Source organism: Nycticebus coucang, chromosome X, assembly GCF_027406575.1.
Source record: "Nycticebus coucang isolate mNycCou1 chromosome X, mNycCou1.pri, whole genome shotgun sequence".
Lineage (NCBI taxonomy): Eukaryota > Metazoa > Chordata > Mammalia > Primates > Lorisidae > Nycticebus > Nycticebus coucang.
Genome location: NC_069804.1, coordinates 165,560,312 through 165,579,368, shown reverse-complemented (window position 1 = coordinate 165,579,368; position 19,057 = coordinate 165,560,312). Strand labels below are relative to the sequence as shown.

The 19,057-nt window shown below is 40.4% G+C and overlaps 1 protein-coding gene across 1 annotated transcript in view; it reads right to left on the bottom strand.

Moving 5' to 3' along the window:
• Positions 1-19,057, bottom strand: part of ADGRG4 (adhesion G protein-coupled receptor G4) — a 139,871-nt gene that overhangs the window by 78,670 nt on the left and 42,144 nt on the right. Inside the window, exons 3-9 of the mRNA XM_053579107.1 lie at positions 11,456-17,110; positions 10,382-10,476; positions 8,611-8,675; positions 5,431-5,470; positions 3,862-3,914; positions 1,936-2,099; positions 207-339 (exon numbers count right to left, since the gene is read on the bottom strand). Coding sequence (XP_053435082.1) covers positions 207-339; positions 1,936-2,099; positions 3,862-3,914; positions 5,431-5,470; positions 8,611-8,675; positions 10,382-10,476; positions 11,456-17,110 — 6,205 coding nt within the window. The remainder of the gene's footprint in view (positions 1-206; positions 340-1,935; positions 2,100-3,861; positions 3,915-5,430; positions 5,471-8,610; positions 8,676-10,381; positions 10,477-11,455; positions 17,111-19,057) is intronic.

The following is a 19,057-nucleotide window of genomic DNA, read 5'->3' as shown; positions in this document are numbered from 1 at the left end:
TAATTTTACTTCTTTGTCTTCTTGAAAATTTGTCTTATTCTATTGCATGGATATGTTTAAGTAGGTCCAAAAGGCAAAAGAAAGAAAGACTGGCAATAGAGGTAAAGGGAGGGAAGCCTATCCAGGCAAACAGCACAGAAACATGGCCCCAATTATACAGCTCTTCATGCATGTGAACTAGCAATTACAACTTGGCCGGTACATACCAGATTCTGGTGGCGGTTCCATCCTCATTTTTTATGCATCTGGTTTGGGCTGTGTCAGTCGGGTTGGTTACTAGCCACTTATATGTCCCTTTGTATTTAGAGGCTGTTTCATCCACTTCACACTTTCCTGGATCTACAGGGAAAATGTATGCACGTTTTAAAGGGCAAAAGGTACCTGAAAGCACCGTGAACATCCATTATGGCACATCTTTATTACCCTGCACATAAATATCATCAAACAAAAGAGGAAACTTCTTCTACCAAGCCATTTAAACCAGGCTTCAGTGAAAATGGAGTATTAAAAAAAAAATAATAAGCCACCCAGTGTAACTGTGCATTTTGTCCTTTTCATTAAAACCATCAGTTGATGGAAGAGTTTTTTGTTTTGCTTTGTTTTAAGTAATGCACATGCATTGAAAAACTTCAAGCTACACAAAGGGGTGTAAAGTAAACCGGCAAAAGACACCACCTACCAATTGCCCAGCTTCTGAGGTACTTCCTGTTATCACTTTGATGTGCAAAGACAGGAGACTGTAGGCAGACTTCTCTCTCTGGAAGGCCCCTCCCTTCCTAATGGACTCTGACGTGAAGTGGGTTTTAGTAAATTCAGTGTATCTGAGATGATAGCATAGGCAGGGAGCTTTGCTGCTGATGCTGGTACTGAGGTACAGGGTGAACTTCTCCACCAGGGGCTGCTAGGCCAAGGTTTTGCTGCCAGGCATTGTGACATTAAGGGAGATGTGACCTGGGCTAAGCCTATATGGTAAGTTCCCAGTTTTTACTGAGCACCCACTGGATGCATGACCCTGATTCTGGAAATCTTTCCCTTAGGTGTTGACTGATTGCCCAAGCTGAAGCCCATCCAGCCTTGCCCAGCGACCCCAATCTCCCCTCTGAGTGAGGGTGAAAGGTGCCTTCCTGCAGTACACTCAAGACACATTCATCCATGTCATTTACATGGCAGGCTCTCTCCATGGCTTCAACACTTCTCTCTTACCCCTGCACAATCACAGCCTTCCCTCTGCTACTTAAATAGTCTGCCATCAAGGATCGTGCATTCTAATGCCCATGTGTGTCATCTGGGCGAGCTCAATGTTTTACTACAGTGTACTGGGGAAAGGAGCAACTGGGGAAAGTGGCCTGGTCACCTTTCTCTTTCACCATGAAGGCCTTGTTAATCAGAAAATGCCAATGAGAGAAATCTGGGACAGTTCCCAGGTCATTTGCCAAGATAAATAGGATGGCTGAATCAAAAATATTAGCAAGGGGTGGCGCCTGTGGCTCAAAGGAGTAGGGCGCTGGGCCCCATATACCGGAGGTGGTGGGTTCAAACCCAGCCCCGGCCAAAAACTGCAAAAAAAAAAAAAAAAAAGAAAGAAAGAAAATATTAGCAAGTATTAATTGGGCATCTATTATGTGTAATGAGGAAGCTCTTCGGGTCTCTGGGTCTCTATGCAAGAGAATCAATCCTCTGGCTCTGTTGATGGAATGCCCACTGCTAATAGAGTCAACTAGCAGTCTCTGGTAGCCTCTCCAGCATTCTGTCCTTCCATAAGCTCTTAGAGGTAGAAAAGTTGCCCATCAAGTCAAGTGGGTGCTAAGGATGTAGACAGGAACATAGAGACGGCTTCTTTCCTCTCTGAACTCAGAATCCCCTACCAGATATACATTATGAGTTTTATAAAGGGAGTAAATTCATACTAAAAGGCCCTCCTACCCCCAAAATTACCTAGTTTTTTCACTGCAACGTGTTCAGACTTGACTAATAACGTCAACTGATCTCCTGTGAAGTTTCTATGCGTGACGTTGCCATGTATTTTATTTTTGATGCTGCTAATTAATTCACTGGGTCCTAAGGAAGAGTTGGCTTTTATGATGACCTGGCCAATGCAACTAAAAAGCAGAGGGAAAAAGGCAAATGTCACAGTTATGTCAACAGAGTACAACTTGGCTTGAGGTGCTAAAATTCTGTACAGCTGACTTAATTGGTAGTCTATAAATGTCAAACATTTTAAAGGTACTAAGTGGCAACTCTTAAGCAATGATGGAAGGCAGCACATTGAAATCTTCTGATAAATTTTCTTATGTCTAAAGCATACAATTCAAAACCGATTTGCAAAAGAAGGGTCAGCAACAGTTGCATTATGTTGAAATTGGCCAGCCATAAGATTTCTTTAGGAGTTTGTAGTAATTAATAGAGAAGGGGTACTCAGGATTTATTATTTCAGAGAAAACCTCTTATTCTCTGGTCTCAAATTTACCCATCATTACTGAAATAAGGCAAATAGGCACATGCTCAATTAGTCTATAAAGAAGTGTTTTGCCGAAGGCCTATTTCTTTAATAAATAATAATGATAGGAGCTGACATTTGTCATTCTCTTGCTCCACATGTTTTCCTTCATTTTATCCTCACAACAACATTATGAGGTAGTGCCATGGCTATTCCCATACTATAGGGTGTCCCAGAAGTCACCCACAAAGTCACCTTGCACAGGGAAGATGGGAAATTATAGCTAAATGTACCTTTATTTACAAAATATTCATTACAAAATTTTACAAAGAGGTGGCCAATACATAGCGAATACTTTGTAAATATTTCGTAAAATTTTGTAATAAAGGGTATATTTAGCTACAATTTTCCATTTTCCTCGTGTAGGGTGACTTTCTGGGTGACCTTTGGGACAACCTATATAGACGAGAGAACTGAGCCTTAGGGAGGTGACATTTTCCATGGTCACAAAGACCTGCACCAGTATTTCTGTCGACTAAAAGATATGTCATGAAAGAACAGGGCTGTCTTTGACCTCATCCTCTATAATTGGGTCCTCAAACATTCTAAATTCCTTTAACATTTCATGAAGGAGCACATTTCAGATTCACAAATTTACCTATACCTTTTTCCCACTTCTATTTGCAGATATAGCTTTTTGAAGAACACATTTGCTACGTTTCCTACCAGCTGTTGAAAGTTAGATGTACCTGTGTTTACTCAAAACCTCTCTCTGCCCAGTCTCAGCAATGCTCCCCCTCCCCTGATCCATTTTGACGAAGTCCTTGTGCATCCTACCCATTTCATTCGGAGCCTATCTATTCTCTGCTTTCATCTCCCCAGTCTGAAAAGGTCTCATCTGTTTTAAACCTCTCCTCTTGCTAACAACAGACCCTGTATTCCCTTTGGGGGCCCTCTTCGTGATTCTTCTTTGTCTGTATGTCCTTCCTGATATGCACCAAGCACATCGACAATGGCCAGCATTCCAGGAGGAGCTGGACCACAAGTCTCAAAAGAACTGAGGCTGTTGTATCGTTGTTCTGTTTTTTCTTTCTTTCTTTTTTTTTTTTTCTCAATTTCCCTGCTCAGTATTTTGTGGACCTTTTTGACCACAACAAACACTTTATTCCCCCATCCCCAAATTATGACCACTTTAGACCCCATTTTCTCTTCACTACAAAGAGGAAGCAGGCAGGCTTCTAGGCTATGCTGTGACCAGTCAAAACAACTTATTTCACGAAGCCAAGAGCCCAATTACAGCATCTGTAAAATAACCACCAGGTACTTTGATCTCCTTCTGACAACTCTGGCCAAGGGGCTGCACATACGGAATTAAATGAAATGAAAACCAGAACTAAATGTACCAGCTATGAATAAACTCCTACCTGTATAGTACATGGGAGATTGTAGTCATTGCTTGCCCTTCTCTCTGTTCGAACTAATGGAAAAGAAAAGCACATAGTCGCTAAAATCTTCAAACAAATGTCACAATTGAGTACAGGTCTTATTGTTAACAACAATCATAATTACGTCTCACATTTATGTAACCCGTTGCCATATTAAGCCACCCTCAAAAACATCAATGCATTTAGTCCTCACACCGACCCTGTAAGGTGGGTGATGCAGGGATTGTCACCCCATTTTTTAGGTGAGGAAGCTGTGTCTCAGAGAAGTCAAGTGATCTGCCCATATCACACAGCTGACAAGTCACAGAACTGGGAGCAGAATCTAAGCAGGATCTGTATCTGGATATTAACGTGATCGTGAAAATAGTAAACATTGTTAAACATCTACTGTGTTCTAAGCCCTGTACTAAACACACAACATAAATTATCTCATTCTAATAATCTCATTCTATCCTTTCAATAGCCCTCATCTTATAGATGAGGAAACCAAGGCACAGAGAGGTTAATTAAGTTGCCCAAGTTCTCATAGTCAGGAAATAGAAGAGCAGAGGTACCAACCCAGGCGGCTTGACCACATTATCACCAAAAAACTTTTACACATATTATTTGAGAGAAAATGTAATTATATCATACTATCTAAATGTGTTCAATTTTAAAATTCTGACTTGGATATTTACAGAAAGCATTTTAAATGATGGTAGGTAATTTAGAAAGGAATATAGCCTTGATTGTATTTTGTATATTCAAAATACTTATCTCATACTTGAGATACTCTCAAATATCTTGAAAGCTGTATGCTTACCAATAGCTTTAGAATGCACCATTATAAAGCCTTGAGGGACTGGAATAAATGCTGAGAATTGGGGCAAGGATGATGGGAGATAGTTTTGTCACATTCAGACTTCACATCTACACACATGGATTTATTATGTGGATGCCAGTCTTAGAATAGTGACTCTTTATTTTTTTTGCAAGATGTCTACAAGCAAGAAATGTCACTTACCACTTAGAAGTCATTTCACACTCCCATACACCACAAGATGTCTCTTTAAAGACTGCCACCTGGATAGCTCAGAAAAGCAGGGGACGGGTTTCTTGATGGGTTCTTGTGCCATTCCCAAAGGAAGTGATATAATTTTTTTTTGAGACAGAGTTTCACTGTGTCGCCCTCAGTAGAGTCCTGTGACATCACAGCTCACAGCAACCTCAAATTCTCAGGCTTAAGCGATTCTCTTGCCTCAGTCTCCCAAGTAGCTGGGACTACAGGCACCTGCCACAACGCCCGGCTATTTTTTTTTTTTTTTGTGGTTGTCATTGTTGTTTAGCAGGCCAGGGCTGGGTTCGAACCTGCCAGCCCCAGTGTATATGGCTGGTGCTCTAACCACTGAGCTATGGGCACCAAGCTGGAAGTGACATAATTTGACCCTCGATTGTCACAACTGAGCCTTGCCTGATAATACATACAAACTTGGGTGGGAGTGCTATTTACTTACATCTAATTAGGTATAGGTTGGATCACAAGTAGATTCGTTTCGAAAAATTACTTACAATAGCTCGATCCACGGCTGTCTCTTCTTCCAAAATGTCTCTGCATTGAAAGTATTATGAAATTATAGAAAAATGAAGTATAGTAACAAATACACAGGGCACAAGAACAGGTGAAAGACAACGCTGAGGCAGAACCATAGAATTATCCCAGCTTGGGATTCAAGTAGAGCTAAGCAAGGCTCCAAAGGGACATTTTGAATGAGCTTGGTTGTTATTTGCATAGCAAAATGCTGGTAAGCTTTTCACTTCCTAATTCTGCTTCCATGAATCTATCCCATAATGGTACTAGTGAAGGTTCATTAAAAATATACATACAAAGGTGGAAGTTACTCCAATGTCTACTACTAGATAATTGGATAAATCCATCATGGCACACCCATATAGAAGAATCCTGTGCTATTATTCAAATGAATAAGCTAGATCCACATGCATTGGTCTAAAACGGTGTATATGATGTATTGTAAAGCAAGGAAAGAAAGTGGTGAAACAGTATGTAGAGTAAAAGTTTATTTTCTTAGTCACGGCATGAAAACAAATCTAGAGAAATAGATATCAAATAAGCTGTTAACAGGAGCTCTTGGAGGAGTGGAGCGAGGCAGGGATTCAGAGATTTTTCACTACGTTATATATTTTTGTAAAGTTTTAATATTTTACTTTTGTAATAAGGAAAACCAACAGACACAATTTTTAAAAAGAATGTTGTATAACACAGACATCTCCATTTTTTTATTAGCTATTATGGACTGAATGTTTGTATCCTCCCAAAATTCATATGTTGAAGCTTAATCCCCAATGTTATGGTATGAGGAGGTGGGGCCTTTGAGAGGTAATTAGGTCAAAAAGGCACAGCCCTTGTGAATTGGATTAGTGCCTTTATAGAACAAACAGGGCAGCTTCCTCTCTCTCTGCTCTCTGCCATGTAAGGACACAGGAAGAAGAGGGGCTCTCACAAGACACTGAACCCATCTTGGACTTCCCAATCTGCAGAACTGTGAGAACTAAATATCTGTGGTTAAGTGACTCAGTCTATGTTATTTTTATTATAGTATCCAAAACTGACTGAAACAATAACCTACCATGGATTTACTTCCATTCATTTATACTAATCTTCTTGAATCTATTTATATTTGAACATGTAAGAGGAACCAAAATCCCCATGTACAAAACATAGGTCATTACACTTAGTGTTTTAAAAATCAGCCTATCAAGGGGTGGCACCTGTGGCTCAACAGAGTAGGGCACTGGCCCCATATGCCGGACGTGGTGGGTTCAAACCCAGCCCCAGCCAAAAAAAATCAGTCTATCATGGCCTAACAGAGTTATCCCTATTTTTCAAAGGGCTTCTTCTGTGTGTCCCTTTAACAGAGGACTAGTATATGTGCAAGGCAAGAATAGAAGTATTTCTTAGATGACGAACTGCCTTTCCCATGGTCTTTGTGATATCACTCGGTACCTCCCATTTCACTGCACTCACCTCTGGAAATCTGTGCTCCAAGCAAGTCTTAGACTAGTCAACCATATCACTTTAAACATTTCAAGTTCCCTTTGGAATTTTTTTTGCATATATATACATACATAAATACATATACATATTTATTTATTTATTATATATTGATATATAATATGTTATTATATTGCAATATAACACAAGTACGCACACATTCCTCCAGCTTCTGTCTGTTTTTAAATGTTTTCTAATTCCTCTAACTGGTTCTTTATATTTTGTCTAAATTTAAAAATGTTTTATCTAGAGGAGAATCTATTTGTTTTAAGCTTGGATTTGTCTGTCATATTTAGTGATTTGTTTATTTATATATTTTTATTTCAGATTTATATAAGGTTATATACAATTAGGTTACATTGTTAGGTAAACTCCAAGCTATACTTGAACCGTTCACCCAGGAGGCGTGCCATATATCCCTACATTGCAGCCGTTAGGTAAGAGCTTACCAAAACACCTCCCTCCTCCTCTGTCCCCCCTCCTCCCTCCCCCCTCCTCTCTCTCCTCCCACTTGAATTTAATTGTGTGGTTTTTTGGTTTGTTTTTTTAGAGACAGAGTTTCACTCCGTTGCCCTCAATAGAGTGCTGTAGCGTCACAGCTCACAGCAACCTCCAGCTCTTGGGCTTAGGTGATTCTCTTGCCTCAGCCTCCAGAGTAGCTGAGACTACAGGTGACCGCCACAACACCCAGCTATTTTTTGTTGCAGTTTGGCCGGGGCTGGGTTTGAACCCACCACCCTCAGTATATGTGGCCGGCACCCTACCCACTGAGCCACAGGCACTGCCTAAGGTTTTTTTCTGTTTGTTTGTTTGTTTGTTTTCTGAGACAGAGTCTCACTTTGTTGCCCTTGGTAGACTGATGTAGGCGGTTCTCTTGCCTCAGCCTCCCAAGTAGCTGGGATTACAGGCACCTGCCACAACAGCCGGCTATTTTATTGTTACAGTTTGGCCGGGCCCGGTTCAAACCCGCCACCCTCAGTATATGGGGCCAGCACCCTACTGACTTAGCCACAGGCACCACCTGAATTTAATTGTGTTTTTCTCTTCTGTGCAGTTACAATTGTTATCTATTGGTTTCATATTAGTATCACATACATTGGCTACTTGCTTTTCTTTTCTTGTGATACTTTACTAAGAAAAATGTTCTTCAACTTCATCCAGGTAAATACAAAAGATGTAAAGTCTCCACTTTTCTTTATGGCTGAATAGTATTCCATGGTATACATATACCACAGTTTATTTATCCATTCCCTTTGGAATTTCTTTTTTTTTTTTTTCCTTTGGAATTTCTAATTCTCGAAAGTGCATCATCCAAATATAAAAGGCTTTATAAATCCTCTTGCATTGGCCATGCCTAGTCTTTCACCCCTTTAAGGCATGACCTTTTCCCTAGGTTGTAGAATTTTAGACATTAAAAGGGCATTAAAGGTAACTCAGTCTAATTCCACTGCATCCTCTATTTTTTCTGTGTTGTTCTCCCATTGGCTTTCTACCCTACAGTAATAATACAAAGTTCTTCTTCATTCCAAAGAGAACTTAAACTCAGAAAGGAAGATGCACTGAAAAGTGTGGCATCCCCTAAATCCCAAACATAAACAAAGGAAAGCCCCTAAGGGTAGGAACAGATTCAGAATGCCCTCAAATGGCCCTTCAACTTACAGTAGATGTCATTCACATACCTGCTTTTAATTTGGATGGCCAGATTAGCAACCAAAAACTCACTGTCCTGAAATGCAGAATTCAACTGTACAAAAGAAAAAAAATACATACATATATCAGTTTTAGTATTTTTCTCTATTTTAACCCAACAAAGTTACCTGGGATGATGTGACCATTAAGCCACATTAATTATTGCACCAGGATGAACACTTCCATCTGCTCCACTCAGTTTTTTGATTTACATTTTACTCACTGTTATGGGCTGAATTGTGTCCCCCACCCCATTCAAATGCCGAAGCCCTAACTGCCATGTTATATTTGGAGATAGGAGTGATGAAGGTCATTAAGGTTAAATGAAGTCATAAGGATGGGGCCCTACTCCCATGGGATGGATGTCCTTATAAGAATAGGAAGAGAGACCAGAGATGCATGCACACAGAGGAAAGACCACATGAGGACGCAGTAAGAAAGTGACATCTTCAAGCCAAGGAGAGCAGCTTCACTAGAAACCAACCCAGTGACACCTTGAACTTGGACTTCTAGCCTCCAGAACCGTGAGAAAATCCATGTCTGTTGCTTAAGGACCCTGTTGGTGGTATTTTGTTATTGCATCCTGAGCAATACATCCACCCATTTTTTTTTTTTTTTTTGAGACATAGTCTCACTCTGTTGCCCTGGAGAGAGTGCCACGGCATCAGCTCACAGCAACCTATTGGGCTCACGCAATCCTGTTGTCTTAGCCTCCCAAGTAGCTGGGACTACAGGCGCCCACCACGGCGCCTGCCTCATTTTTTCCATTTTTAGTAGAGATGGGGTACTCACTCTTGCTCAGGGTGGTCTCAAATTCCTGAGCTCAGGCATTCTTTCTGCCTCAGCCTCCAGAGTGCTAAGATTACGAAGTATTACAGGAGTGAACCACCTCGCCTGGCATACCCACTCGTTTTCCAAGCACTTATAATCATATCATATATACTTGCAAATATGTGCTGAATGGCAGACAAGTATGATCATTCACTGCTGATCATTCAATGCAAGTTAATATTACCTATCTGGGAGGCCATTTAGAGATAGCTATGAAAATGTAAAGTGTTTACTTCCTTTGGTCTATCAATTCCAATTCTAGGTATTTATCCTCTAGAAACACTCAAGTGCCCTAAATACTATCACAAGGGCATTGCTTTCAGCACTGTTTCTAAATAGAGAAAAGAATAGAAAAAACACAAGTATCCATAGATGGCTGTCTGGATTTAAAAAATACTACAACAAACAGTGCAGCAAAATTCTGCGCTACCCTACATGGTGAAGTAGAGGCAAAAAAGCAAGCTGAAGAATAGCATACTCGGTATAATTCCAATTATTTTTTGAAAAGAACATGACATATATTGAAGAAAACATTCATTGTGCTGGAGATATAAAAAATTATAAAATGCAGGAAATAAAAATACTTAAATGAAACGGCATGGACTTTGCTTTCACTGCTTTCCTACTTTTACCAAATAGGAAAACTTGGCAAAGTCTCAGAATTTGTGTCAGTGGAGGGAAATGTCCAAATGAAAATAATAACAGCCCATAAAATATTTCAGCATTGGCACTATGAAAGAGAGATTTCATACATCCTTGTGGTGTTGATTACAGAATAGAAGATTTGCAGGAAAAAAAAAAACTAATTACCTGTGAAATGGATTATTGGTAGAAAAAAGTAAAGCCTAGTTTTAATCTACTCAGTCTTTGTCTCATATATATATAAATATATGTTTAAATGTACCACAGATATTCAAAATATTGTTTTACCCAATTTTTTGTAAATTCATTTATAACCCTGGTAGTAAGGATCCTTGACTCTTCATCAAAGACAGAGAAGCTCATTTCAGTATTGTAGAAGGAAACTGTAATTAAAAAGAAGGAGGTTAATTTCATTCATTTACTTCAAAAGATTTGACTTGTCTAAATTTGGTCAAAAGTACTCTCCAAACGATGATGTCTCATTCCTAATCTTTGCTTAATTCAACACCAAGGTCAAGAACTAGTCCTTTCTCCTCCACATCAAAACACAAAACAGGATGTTACCGTTTTATTTTTGCTTTAATTGTTTAGATATTTCCCTGATTTCTACACAGTTGACAGATATTCTGAAAATCCTCCAATTTCTCCACTTTTATTGGTCAGCAGATTTTCAGTCTATCCAATGGTCAAGCTGGACATTATCTCACAAGATCACTTGTCCTGAGAAAAACTATATTTTCATCCTGTTCCTTCCTTTCTGCTTCAGGCTCTTCTCTCCTTATTTTTCTCTTGCTCTTGTATATCCTATCACATTTCTATGTTAGAATGGTAGAAATTATAGGAACATTCAAAATTTGAACAATATGAAAGCCAGCTATTTCCTGGCCGTGGGTAAGTTTTCCTAGTCACCAGGAGGTAGGGATTGGAGAAGGCTGAGACCCGAATAAGAGGAATTTAAGGGACAGAATAGGACATATTCTGGTGTTTTCTGGTGTGTGGTTAACATGGTCAAACCTGAGACCATATGATCTTCTCACTGGGAATAGGTGAGGTTTCTAGTCCCTACTCACCCTGGCAGAATCAGAGTCAGAACATTGAGAACAAAATGAGTAAAAAGGAGGCTTAGAAATTGTCTTACAGAATGAAAAGATACCTTTGCAGTGTATTTCAATAAAGCAAAGACAAGAAAGATGACTAGAGAATTCTGTGTTTGGACAAAGCATCCACTGTCTTAAGGAGGTAAGAAACACCTGCACCCTTCTTCATTCTTTTCTGCCTTCAGAGAACTGGCCACCTTGTTAACACACAGCTCATTGTGCATGCATCTGTTAGGGATACGCTGCATGCATTATGAAGCAGTACCTGTGGACTCAGCAGCAATAAGTGAAGTTGATGCTTCTGTAGATACAAAGGAAGGTGTGGTGTCCAGCCAGCTTGTCTCAAAATAGGAAGATACTAGTGAAGACACATTTGTTGTAGAAGGAGGTGTCATTCTGGTGAATTTGAGTGGAAATGAGACTCTAGAAGCTGTGGATGTGGTAGCGATCACATTTAGGGAGTCCGGTGTGGGCTCAGAAAAAATTAAAGTAGGGTGTGTTGATGCAGTTGGAATTCTGTTCCATTCAGATGATACTGTAGGCCTAGGCAGAGGCATGGAACCAATAGAGTGAGTGTGCTTGGTTATAGAAGGTGACATACTCATTCCACGAAAAGTTGGAGGTTGAGACACAATCCTGGAGTTGGTAGTCACAGAGGTTCTGGAGGATGCCTCAGGGGATGTGGAAAGGTATATACTGTCATCTGTTATTTCTATAGACATAGGGAGAGAAGTTTGGAAGCTAGTAGTGATACTACCCATTGGAGGTGTAGGAGTGGTTTGGGTGAATATGGTGCTTACAGTAGGAAAAGGTAGTGTTGTAAAGTTAGTGAATGGATGTGCTGGCATTGTGTCAGAAGTCAGAAATGTGGATTTTGACACCTCTACTGGAGAAGAAGTTATAACATGAGGAGCATTAGATACAGTTGCCAGAGGGAGACTAGATAAGATCCAAGTCAGTGTGGGTGAAGTAGTAGCCTTTGAGAGTATAGATCGTGAAATGGTACCAGAAGGAGTTGATGGCAGTGTGGTCCCAGGAGTTACAGATGTAGTTGTTTTCTCAAATGTGGGCTTAATGTCAGTCAAAGTGGTAGGGATATCTCTTGAAGATGTTGCTAATGAAGGATTCCCAGAAAGCCCATAGGTAGGAAGAATTCCTGTGGTGGGAACTGATGACATTGCCATAACATCTCTAGATACTAAACCAGTCTGAGAGGCTGAGGATGTTGATAAAGGTCCAGGAACAAGGTGTAGAGTCTCTGTTTCCATCTCAATGGGTGTAGGTCTATGAGTAGTAGTGGGTATTGGAAACTGAGAACCTTTAGCTGTCAGTGTCTTCCAGGAAGTTGTAAACAGAGATTGGGTGTTACTAGATGTGATTTTTGTTGCCAGAACTGAAAATCCCATTTGGGATTTAGGAGAAGCAGAGGGCTTTAGAGTGGAGAGCTTGGTTTCAGTACCATGAAGTGAGTAAGGAAATGATTTCAAGGAGAGTGGAGTTCCACTGGATGGAATCCATGTAGGGTATGAAACAGGAGTATTCACAGACTTAGCACTTTTTGTTAGTCCACTTGTTAAGGAAGTATTTTCTGATACAGAAGTCATGTTTCCTGTATCAAAAGAAATATAAGTGGTGGTAGCTTTTACAGTTTTTATGGGCCCAGGAGTGCTCTTAAAGCTAGTCAAAGATGGGGAAACCTGAATATCCAAGGAGGTATGAATGTTATCTGAAGAAGTAGCTGAACGCATATTTTCAGGGACAGTGGTTCTGAAAGAAGTATTTGTTATGGCCGCCATTCTACTACTGCTTATAGCAGGTGGAGAGCTGCTAGTAAGCCCCTCTAATATTCCCAGAACTGTAGTCTCAGCTCCTTGTGATGAGTGTTGAGTTGTTGATAGGAATGGTGAAAATGCGGTCTTTGGAATGGAGGAAATAGCTTCAGTGTTCTTAGAAATATGTGGATATGGGGGAGTGGCGCTCACGAATGGAGTCACTGCCCCAGCCATAATAGTGGTGGGAATGGGTTTTACAGAGGAAAAAGTTGGCTCTGGTGGAGAGGAAGAGGATGGAGGTGTGATCCTCAAAGATACCTCTATCATTTCTGAAGTAGTGAGAGCAGAGGACACCATTGTGCTTTTTGAAGTAGGCTCAGTATATGTCATAGGTGTGATGTCCAATGTAGCTATTTGTGTGATCATACTAGTCCTAGGGGTAATTGAAGACAATAAAGTAGAGAATGACCCAGCTATTGTGGAAATGTCAGAAGAAACTGGTGCAGATGAGAAAGCAGAATCATTAACTGACATTGAGGGCATCTCAGACATAGAGCCAGAAGCGGCTAGAGAGGGACTTTTCAAACTATCTGGGTGTGTTGTTTTAGAAGACTTAGTTATTAGTAATGTGGGAATCTCGGGAACATTTTTGGAGGTAAAGGCAGTGATGTTGACTGGCAATGAGGACATGTGGTGAATAGGCATGGATGTTGCCATAGAAGTTTCTCTAAGAAGTGTTGTAGGTACATTTGAAACAAAAAGGGGTGTAGTGATTCTGTCAGTAGAAATCACTGGAAAACTGGCATTATATAGTCCAACTGTGGAGAGAGATGCAAACTCAGGGAAAGTCTGTGTGCTTTCTGAAATTGAAGAAGCAACAGAAGTCACCTCAGGCTGTGTCCTAAGTGAAGGCAAATGTGAAAGTGTTGTGTTGATGTTCACAGGATTTGATGTTCTGGTTGTCTTGGAAGTTGTGGTATCTGCAAATGAAGTATCCCAGCGGTATGAGACAGGGTGAGTCACTGAGGTGGAGCTTACTCTCATTTCCACAGTCCTGGGAGTATATAGTGAAAGGTCATTCATGCTTTCTTTTTCAGGAGGCAAAAAAGTGGTGATTGACAGAGCTTGTGAAGGAAGTGCTGTTTTCCCAATATTGGTATACATTTCTGAAAAGTGAAAATCTTCTGTGTTATGTGAGGTCAAGGTAGGTGTGGTCTGTGTATTTCTGGAAGTGGAAGATGAAGCTGAATTCTCATCAGGTGTAGTCCTAAGTGGAATTTCTGATGGTGAATGTGTTTGGTGGTTGGAAATTTTTGTGGTCTCAGAAAATCCTGTGTCTGTCATTTCTAAGGGTGAAGTACTCTGGGAATATGAAATAAAAGAATTCTCTGGGGGGAACGTTTCTGTCACCTTCATAGTACTAGGGGTTTTTGCCAGGGAGGTGGTCATCTGGTCTTTGTCAGAAGATGAAATTGAGGTGCCAGTCACCAATTGGCTGGATATTGGTGTGTTTACAAGACCTGTAACAGATTGAGAAATGTGACCATCTATTGAGGTAGTAAACTCATGTGCAGAGGTATGTGAGAGCACGGTCTCATCAACAACAAGGGTCTCTGTGGTTCCAGTAGCCACGCTAACAACATCTCCACTAGCACTGAAAGTATATGGAAATCTGAGAGCATAGGAAGATGTCTTCTCCACTTGAGACATGGGTTGAGTTGCTCCTGGTGTAGACGGAGTTGAGATCACATGAGTGGAAGAAGCAATAGGAATGTTGATAGGGGGAGATTTCGAGCAGGCAAGACTATGTGTGGATGGAGTTACTCTGTCAACTGAGGTGGAGGGAGGCATGGTCTCAGCCTTAGCTGTCACAGGATTAGGGGTCTTCAGTGAGGCAAGTGGAGTTTCTGTCAGAGAGGGAACTGCTGTGGGTGTCATTCTGAAAGAGATCACTGTGGTCTCTAAAGTGGTACGAATAGAGTCTCTGTGGGTAGGCATGGTATCACTGGTCATAGAGACAGTCTGATCCAATGGTGGCAGCAATGCTGTGGTCACTGTAGTTGATGACAGATTTGACATATCTGTGAGCACAGATGTAGAGAAAACCCTGGCTAGTGTAGAAGGCTCAAACATGGTTCCCTCAGTCTCCTCAGACACCACAGTGGAGACATTAACTGGCACTGAGAACATACGTGTAACAGGCATAAGGGTTGCTGAGGAATGAGCAGCTGTAGGCTGTGAAAGCAAGATACTGTCAGACAAGGACATAGTTGTCATGTCTGTAGGAATAGCGGAGAAACTTGTCTCTAATGGCCTTGTAGTGGAAGCAGTAGCATTAAATCTTTGCATTGCTGTAGACTTTGGTACAGAAACTGTTGGATCTCCAAAGGCCATTGTGCTATTTGTATTTGTTTGTATTTGTGTAGTTCCATAAGCACTTTCTTCAGTAGAAAAATTTGGTTTCATGTCGACAAGAGTAGATATTGTGTCTACCGGTGAAATAGCTGTCTCCCTTGGCATTGTATGAAGTTCATTTACAGCCACTGTGGACATAGGGATAGTTTTCAGAAGTAAGGTAGTAAGTTTAAACTCAGGCAAATTGGTTACAGATGTGATTCCAGAAACTGTGGAGAAATTAGCAAACCATGGAGGTGTCAAGTTGGATAAAGGTGCTGTATAACTGGCTGTAGTAACATTGATGGTAGTGGTAGCTTCACTTGCTATGGCTGCTTCTGGTGAAGTGATAATATTAGTAGTTGTGGATGACCATTGTGTATTACTCCCATGAAATGCTGATGTAATAGTTTCATTGGGCACAAATGTAAGTGTGGTGGTTGTATTCATAGATGTCAAAAGGCCCTGGTCAGGCCTGGAAGTCCAAGTGGTCTCATTGGTGGAGAATAGATAGCCAGCTTCAGATGTGGGAACTGACTCAGAAACCTTGGATTTGGAAGCTGATCTAGTAGAAATCAAAGTATGCATGGGTTCACCAGCTGTGGGTGTATTCTGCGTATGTACTGGTCCTGTGATTGTGGGGGAAAGTGTAGTTTCAGCCTTTATAGGTGTATATGTGATTCTGGAAGTCAAGGCTGTGTGTGTAGGTTCACCATCAATAACTGTCTGTACACTCTGAGTTTCAGTAAATGGAAAGGATGTTATGAAAGAAAGGGACATAGAGGAAGTATCTTTTGGCATGGAGGTAGACAGGCTATCTTCCACTCTGGGTGAAAAGACATCCTGAAATTTTGTAGATGTCATTTCTGTTTCAGCTGTTCTTAAGGCAGAAGTGGTCTCCATAGGCCTATTTGGGAGAGTCACTGAATGGACTGTATATGCTGTTTCCACATCAGTTGTTGCCAATGTTGATGTGGTCTGATTTCTAGGAAATACAGAATCTTCTGGAGCAGCTGTGGAGATGGGACCAGGCTCAGGCGGGTATGCTGATGCGGTCCCAATGTGAGCAGTTGTAGCTGAAGTCTCTTCTACTGTGGACCAAGGTACAGTTTCAGCAGCTGTGGACGTAAGAAACTCCTGGCCAGCTGTGGAGATAGGGAGAGTCCCGATATCTGTGGATTTGTGTGTGGGCCAAGATGTTGTAGACATGGATGTTGACACAATAGTTGAGAATAAAGATGTTGTCATCTTAATAGCTGACTGAGATTCAATTGCTGAAGTTTTAGGTGCAATTGGATTCTTGGTAAGTCCAAATGTGGATAGGAATTTTGTATCTGTAGCTGGATGAAAGGAATCAGTAGCCTTGCCTTCAGCCATTTTTGTTGTCCTTGTGCTTTCTAAAGATGGAGAGTTAGTTAACTTCATTGAATTGGTGGTAATGTCTGTAGATGTACTCTGGATAGGCAGAGTGACAGATGCTGAAGTAGATAGAACATCTGCTGCAAATGTAGCTGTCTCCGCTACAAATGTCTTAAAAATTTCTGGTGCAGTTGCTGTTTCCAGAGGTGGAGATGTATGGGAACATGACAGGGTGGTATAATCAGTAGCAAATATAGGCATGCTTTTAGGCAACATTGTAGAGGAATTGGCAGTGTTTTGTGGCTCTAGTCCAGTAATCCGGGTTGGAGTTGTCATATCTATTTGTGGTGAAAGAGTTGTATTTGTTTCTTGAATTGTCACATTTTCAGAAACTACTGAAAAATCAGAAAGCATGTATTACTTTGGATTCAGCTTTAGAATCAGAGATAATTCTTTACAAGTTTATTTGAGTATCACAGATATAATCAAATCACTTGATTACTTGATTTTTCTTAAGATAATTTTCTACTTTCTAGAATCTCTATATGGCTCCCATAACATCCTCATTAAGTAACTAGTAGTATCTCGTTCCGTAGTATCTCCATAATAGATATAAACTCTCCTCAAAGAGGGTTAAGGAAATGGGCCAATTCCTTGAACGATGCAGCTATCAAACCTCACTTAAGAAGAAATAGACTAACTTTAATCATCCTATATCTATTTTAAAACTTGGGGGAAAAGGAAAAGAATTTGAATTGTGTACTTTATATCTTCCAAATAAGATAATCAGCTTCAAATTCAAATGGAGGTAGTTTTAAATACTGTCTTCATCACTTTCACATTCATTATGTATCCTTGCACTAGTTACTTATCCTCTCTGCACTTCAGTTTCCTCCTCTACAATGTGAGTATTATACTAACACCTACCTGATAAAATTGTTGAGACTTAATGAGTTATGTGCATAAAACACTTAGCATAGCTGCTGGCACACATTAAGTGCTCCAAAAATAGTTAACTTGGTTTGACTTTGCCTTGGTCAAATTTCTATCACTCATTTAAACACTATAGATAGAAATTATTTTCTATTAAATCGTTAACTGCGTACATTAATGCATTTATGAGGTACAATATGCTGATTTTATATACAATTTGGAATGCTTACATCAAACTGGTTATCTGGAACCTCCAGATTAAAATTTCTTTAGTAGTAGTAGTAATGAGTTGAAAATTCTCTTTTCATTGGCTTCCATTACACAACACACTCTTGGGTTTTCTCTTACTTTGCTGGCCTCTCCCTTGCAGACTCATCTTATTTTACCTGGCCAAGGCTTTGTCCCAGTACTGCTTCTCTTCTCACTCCATGGCTTTCCCAGACCTAAGATATCAATTTATACCTACATACATATGAATCTCAAAGTCCATCTCTAGACCAGATATCTATTTTGAGCCTCACATTTATATAACCAATTGCTTACGTGGCATCATATCTTGGACACCTTGTTAAACACCTCAAACTCAACATAACCCAACTTGAACTCATTATCTTCTCTCCAAAATGGGTGTTCTTCTGGTATTCCCTCAGTGGATGGGACCACCATACATTCAATTATGCAAGTCAAAACCCTCTTCATCTTTCTACTTCATTCTCTCTTTCACCTGCCACAGCCAACCTATAATCTCACCCTATGGATCTTAGCTCCTAAATATCTCTTGACTCCATCAATTTCTCTCCACTTTCAACATTTACTGTACTGACCAACTACCACAGTGGTTCTCAACCTTCCTAATGCCACGATGTATTTTCATTGTTACAAAGGGGTCGCAACCCATAGGTTGAGAATCACTGAACTACAATCACCTTTTACTCAGACTACCGCAGTGGCCTCCCAACTGAACTCTCTGCCAGTACTCTTGGGCTCCCTACAGGCTGTTCCATGATGTAACCAGAATGATCTTTTTAAAATGCAAGTATGATCATGTCTCTCTCTCACACACACACACACACGCACACATATTCACACACTTCGCTCTATATAGTAACTTTCCATTGTTCATAAGATAAAAAAGATGAATTTTTAAATTTATTTCCATTTTTAGTTTTTAGAGAGTAAGTCTCACTTTGCTGCCCAGGCTGGAGTGTAGTGGCCTGACATAAGTCACTGTAACCTTGAATTCCTGAGCTCAATTGATCCTCCTGCCTCAGCCCCAAGTAGCTGGGACTACAGGTACACACCACCATACCCAGCTAATTATTTTTTTATTATTTTTTATAGAGATGGAGCCTCACTAGGTTGCCTAGGCTGATATCAACTCCTGTCCTCAAGCAATCCTCCCTCCTTGG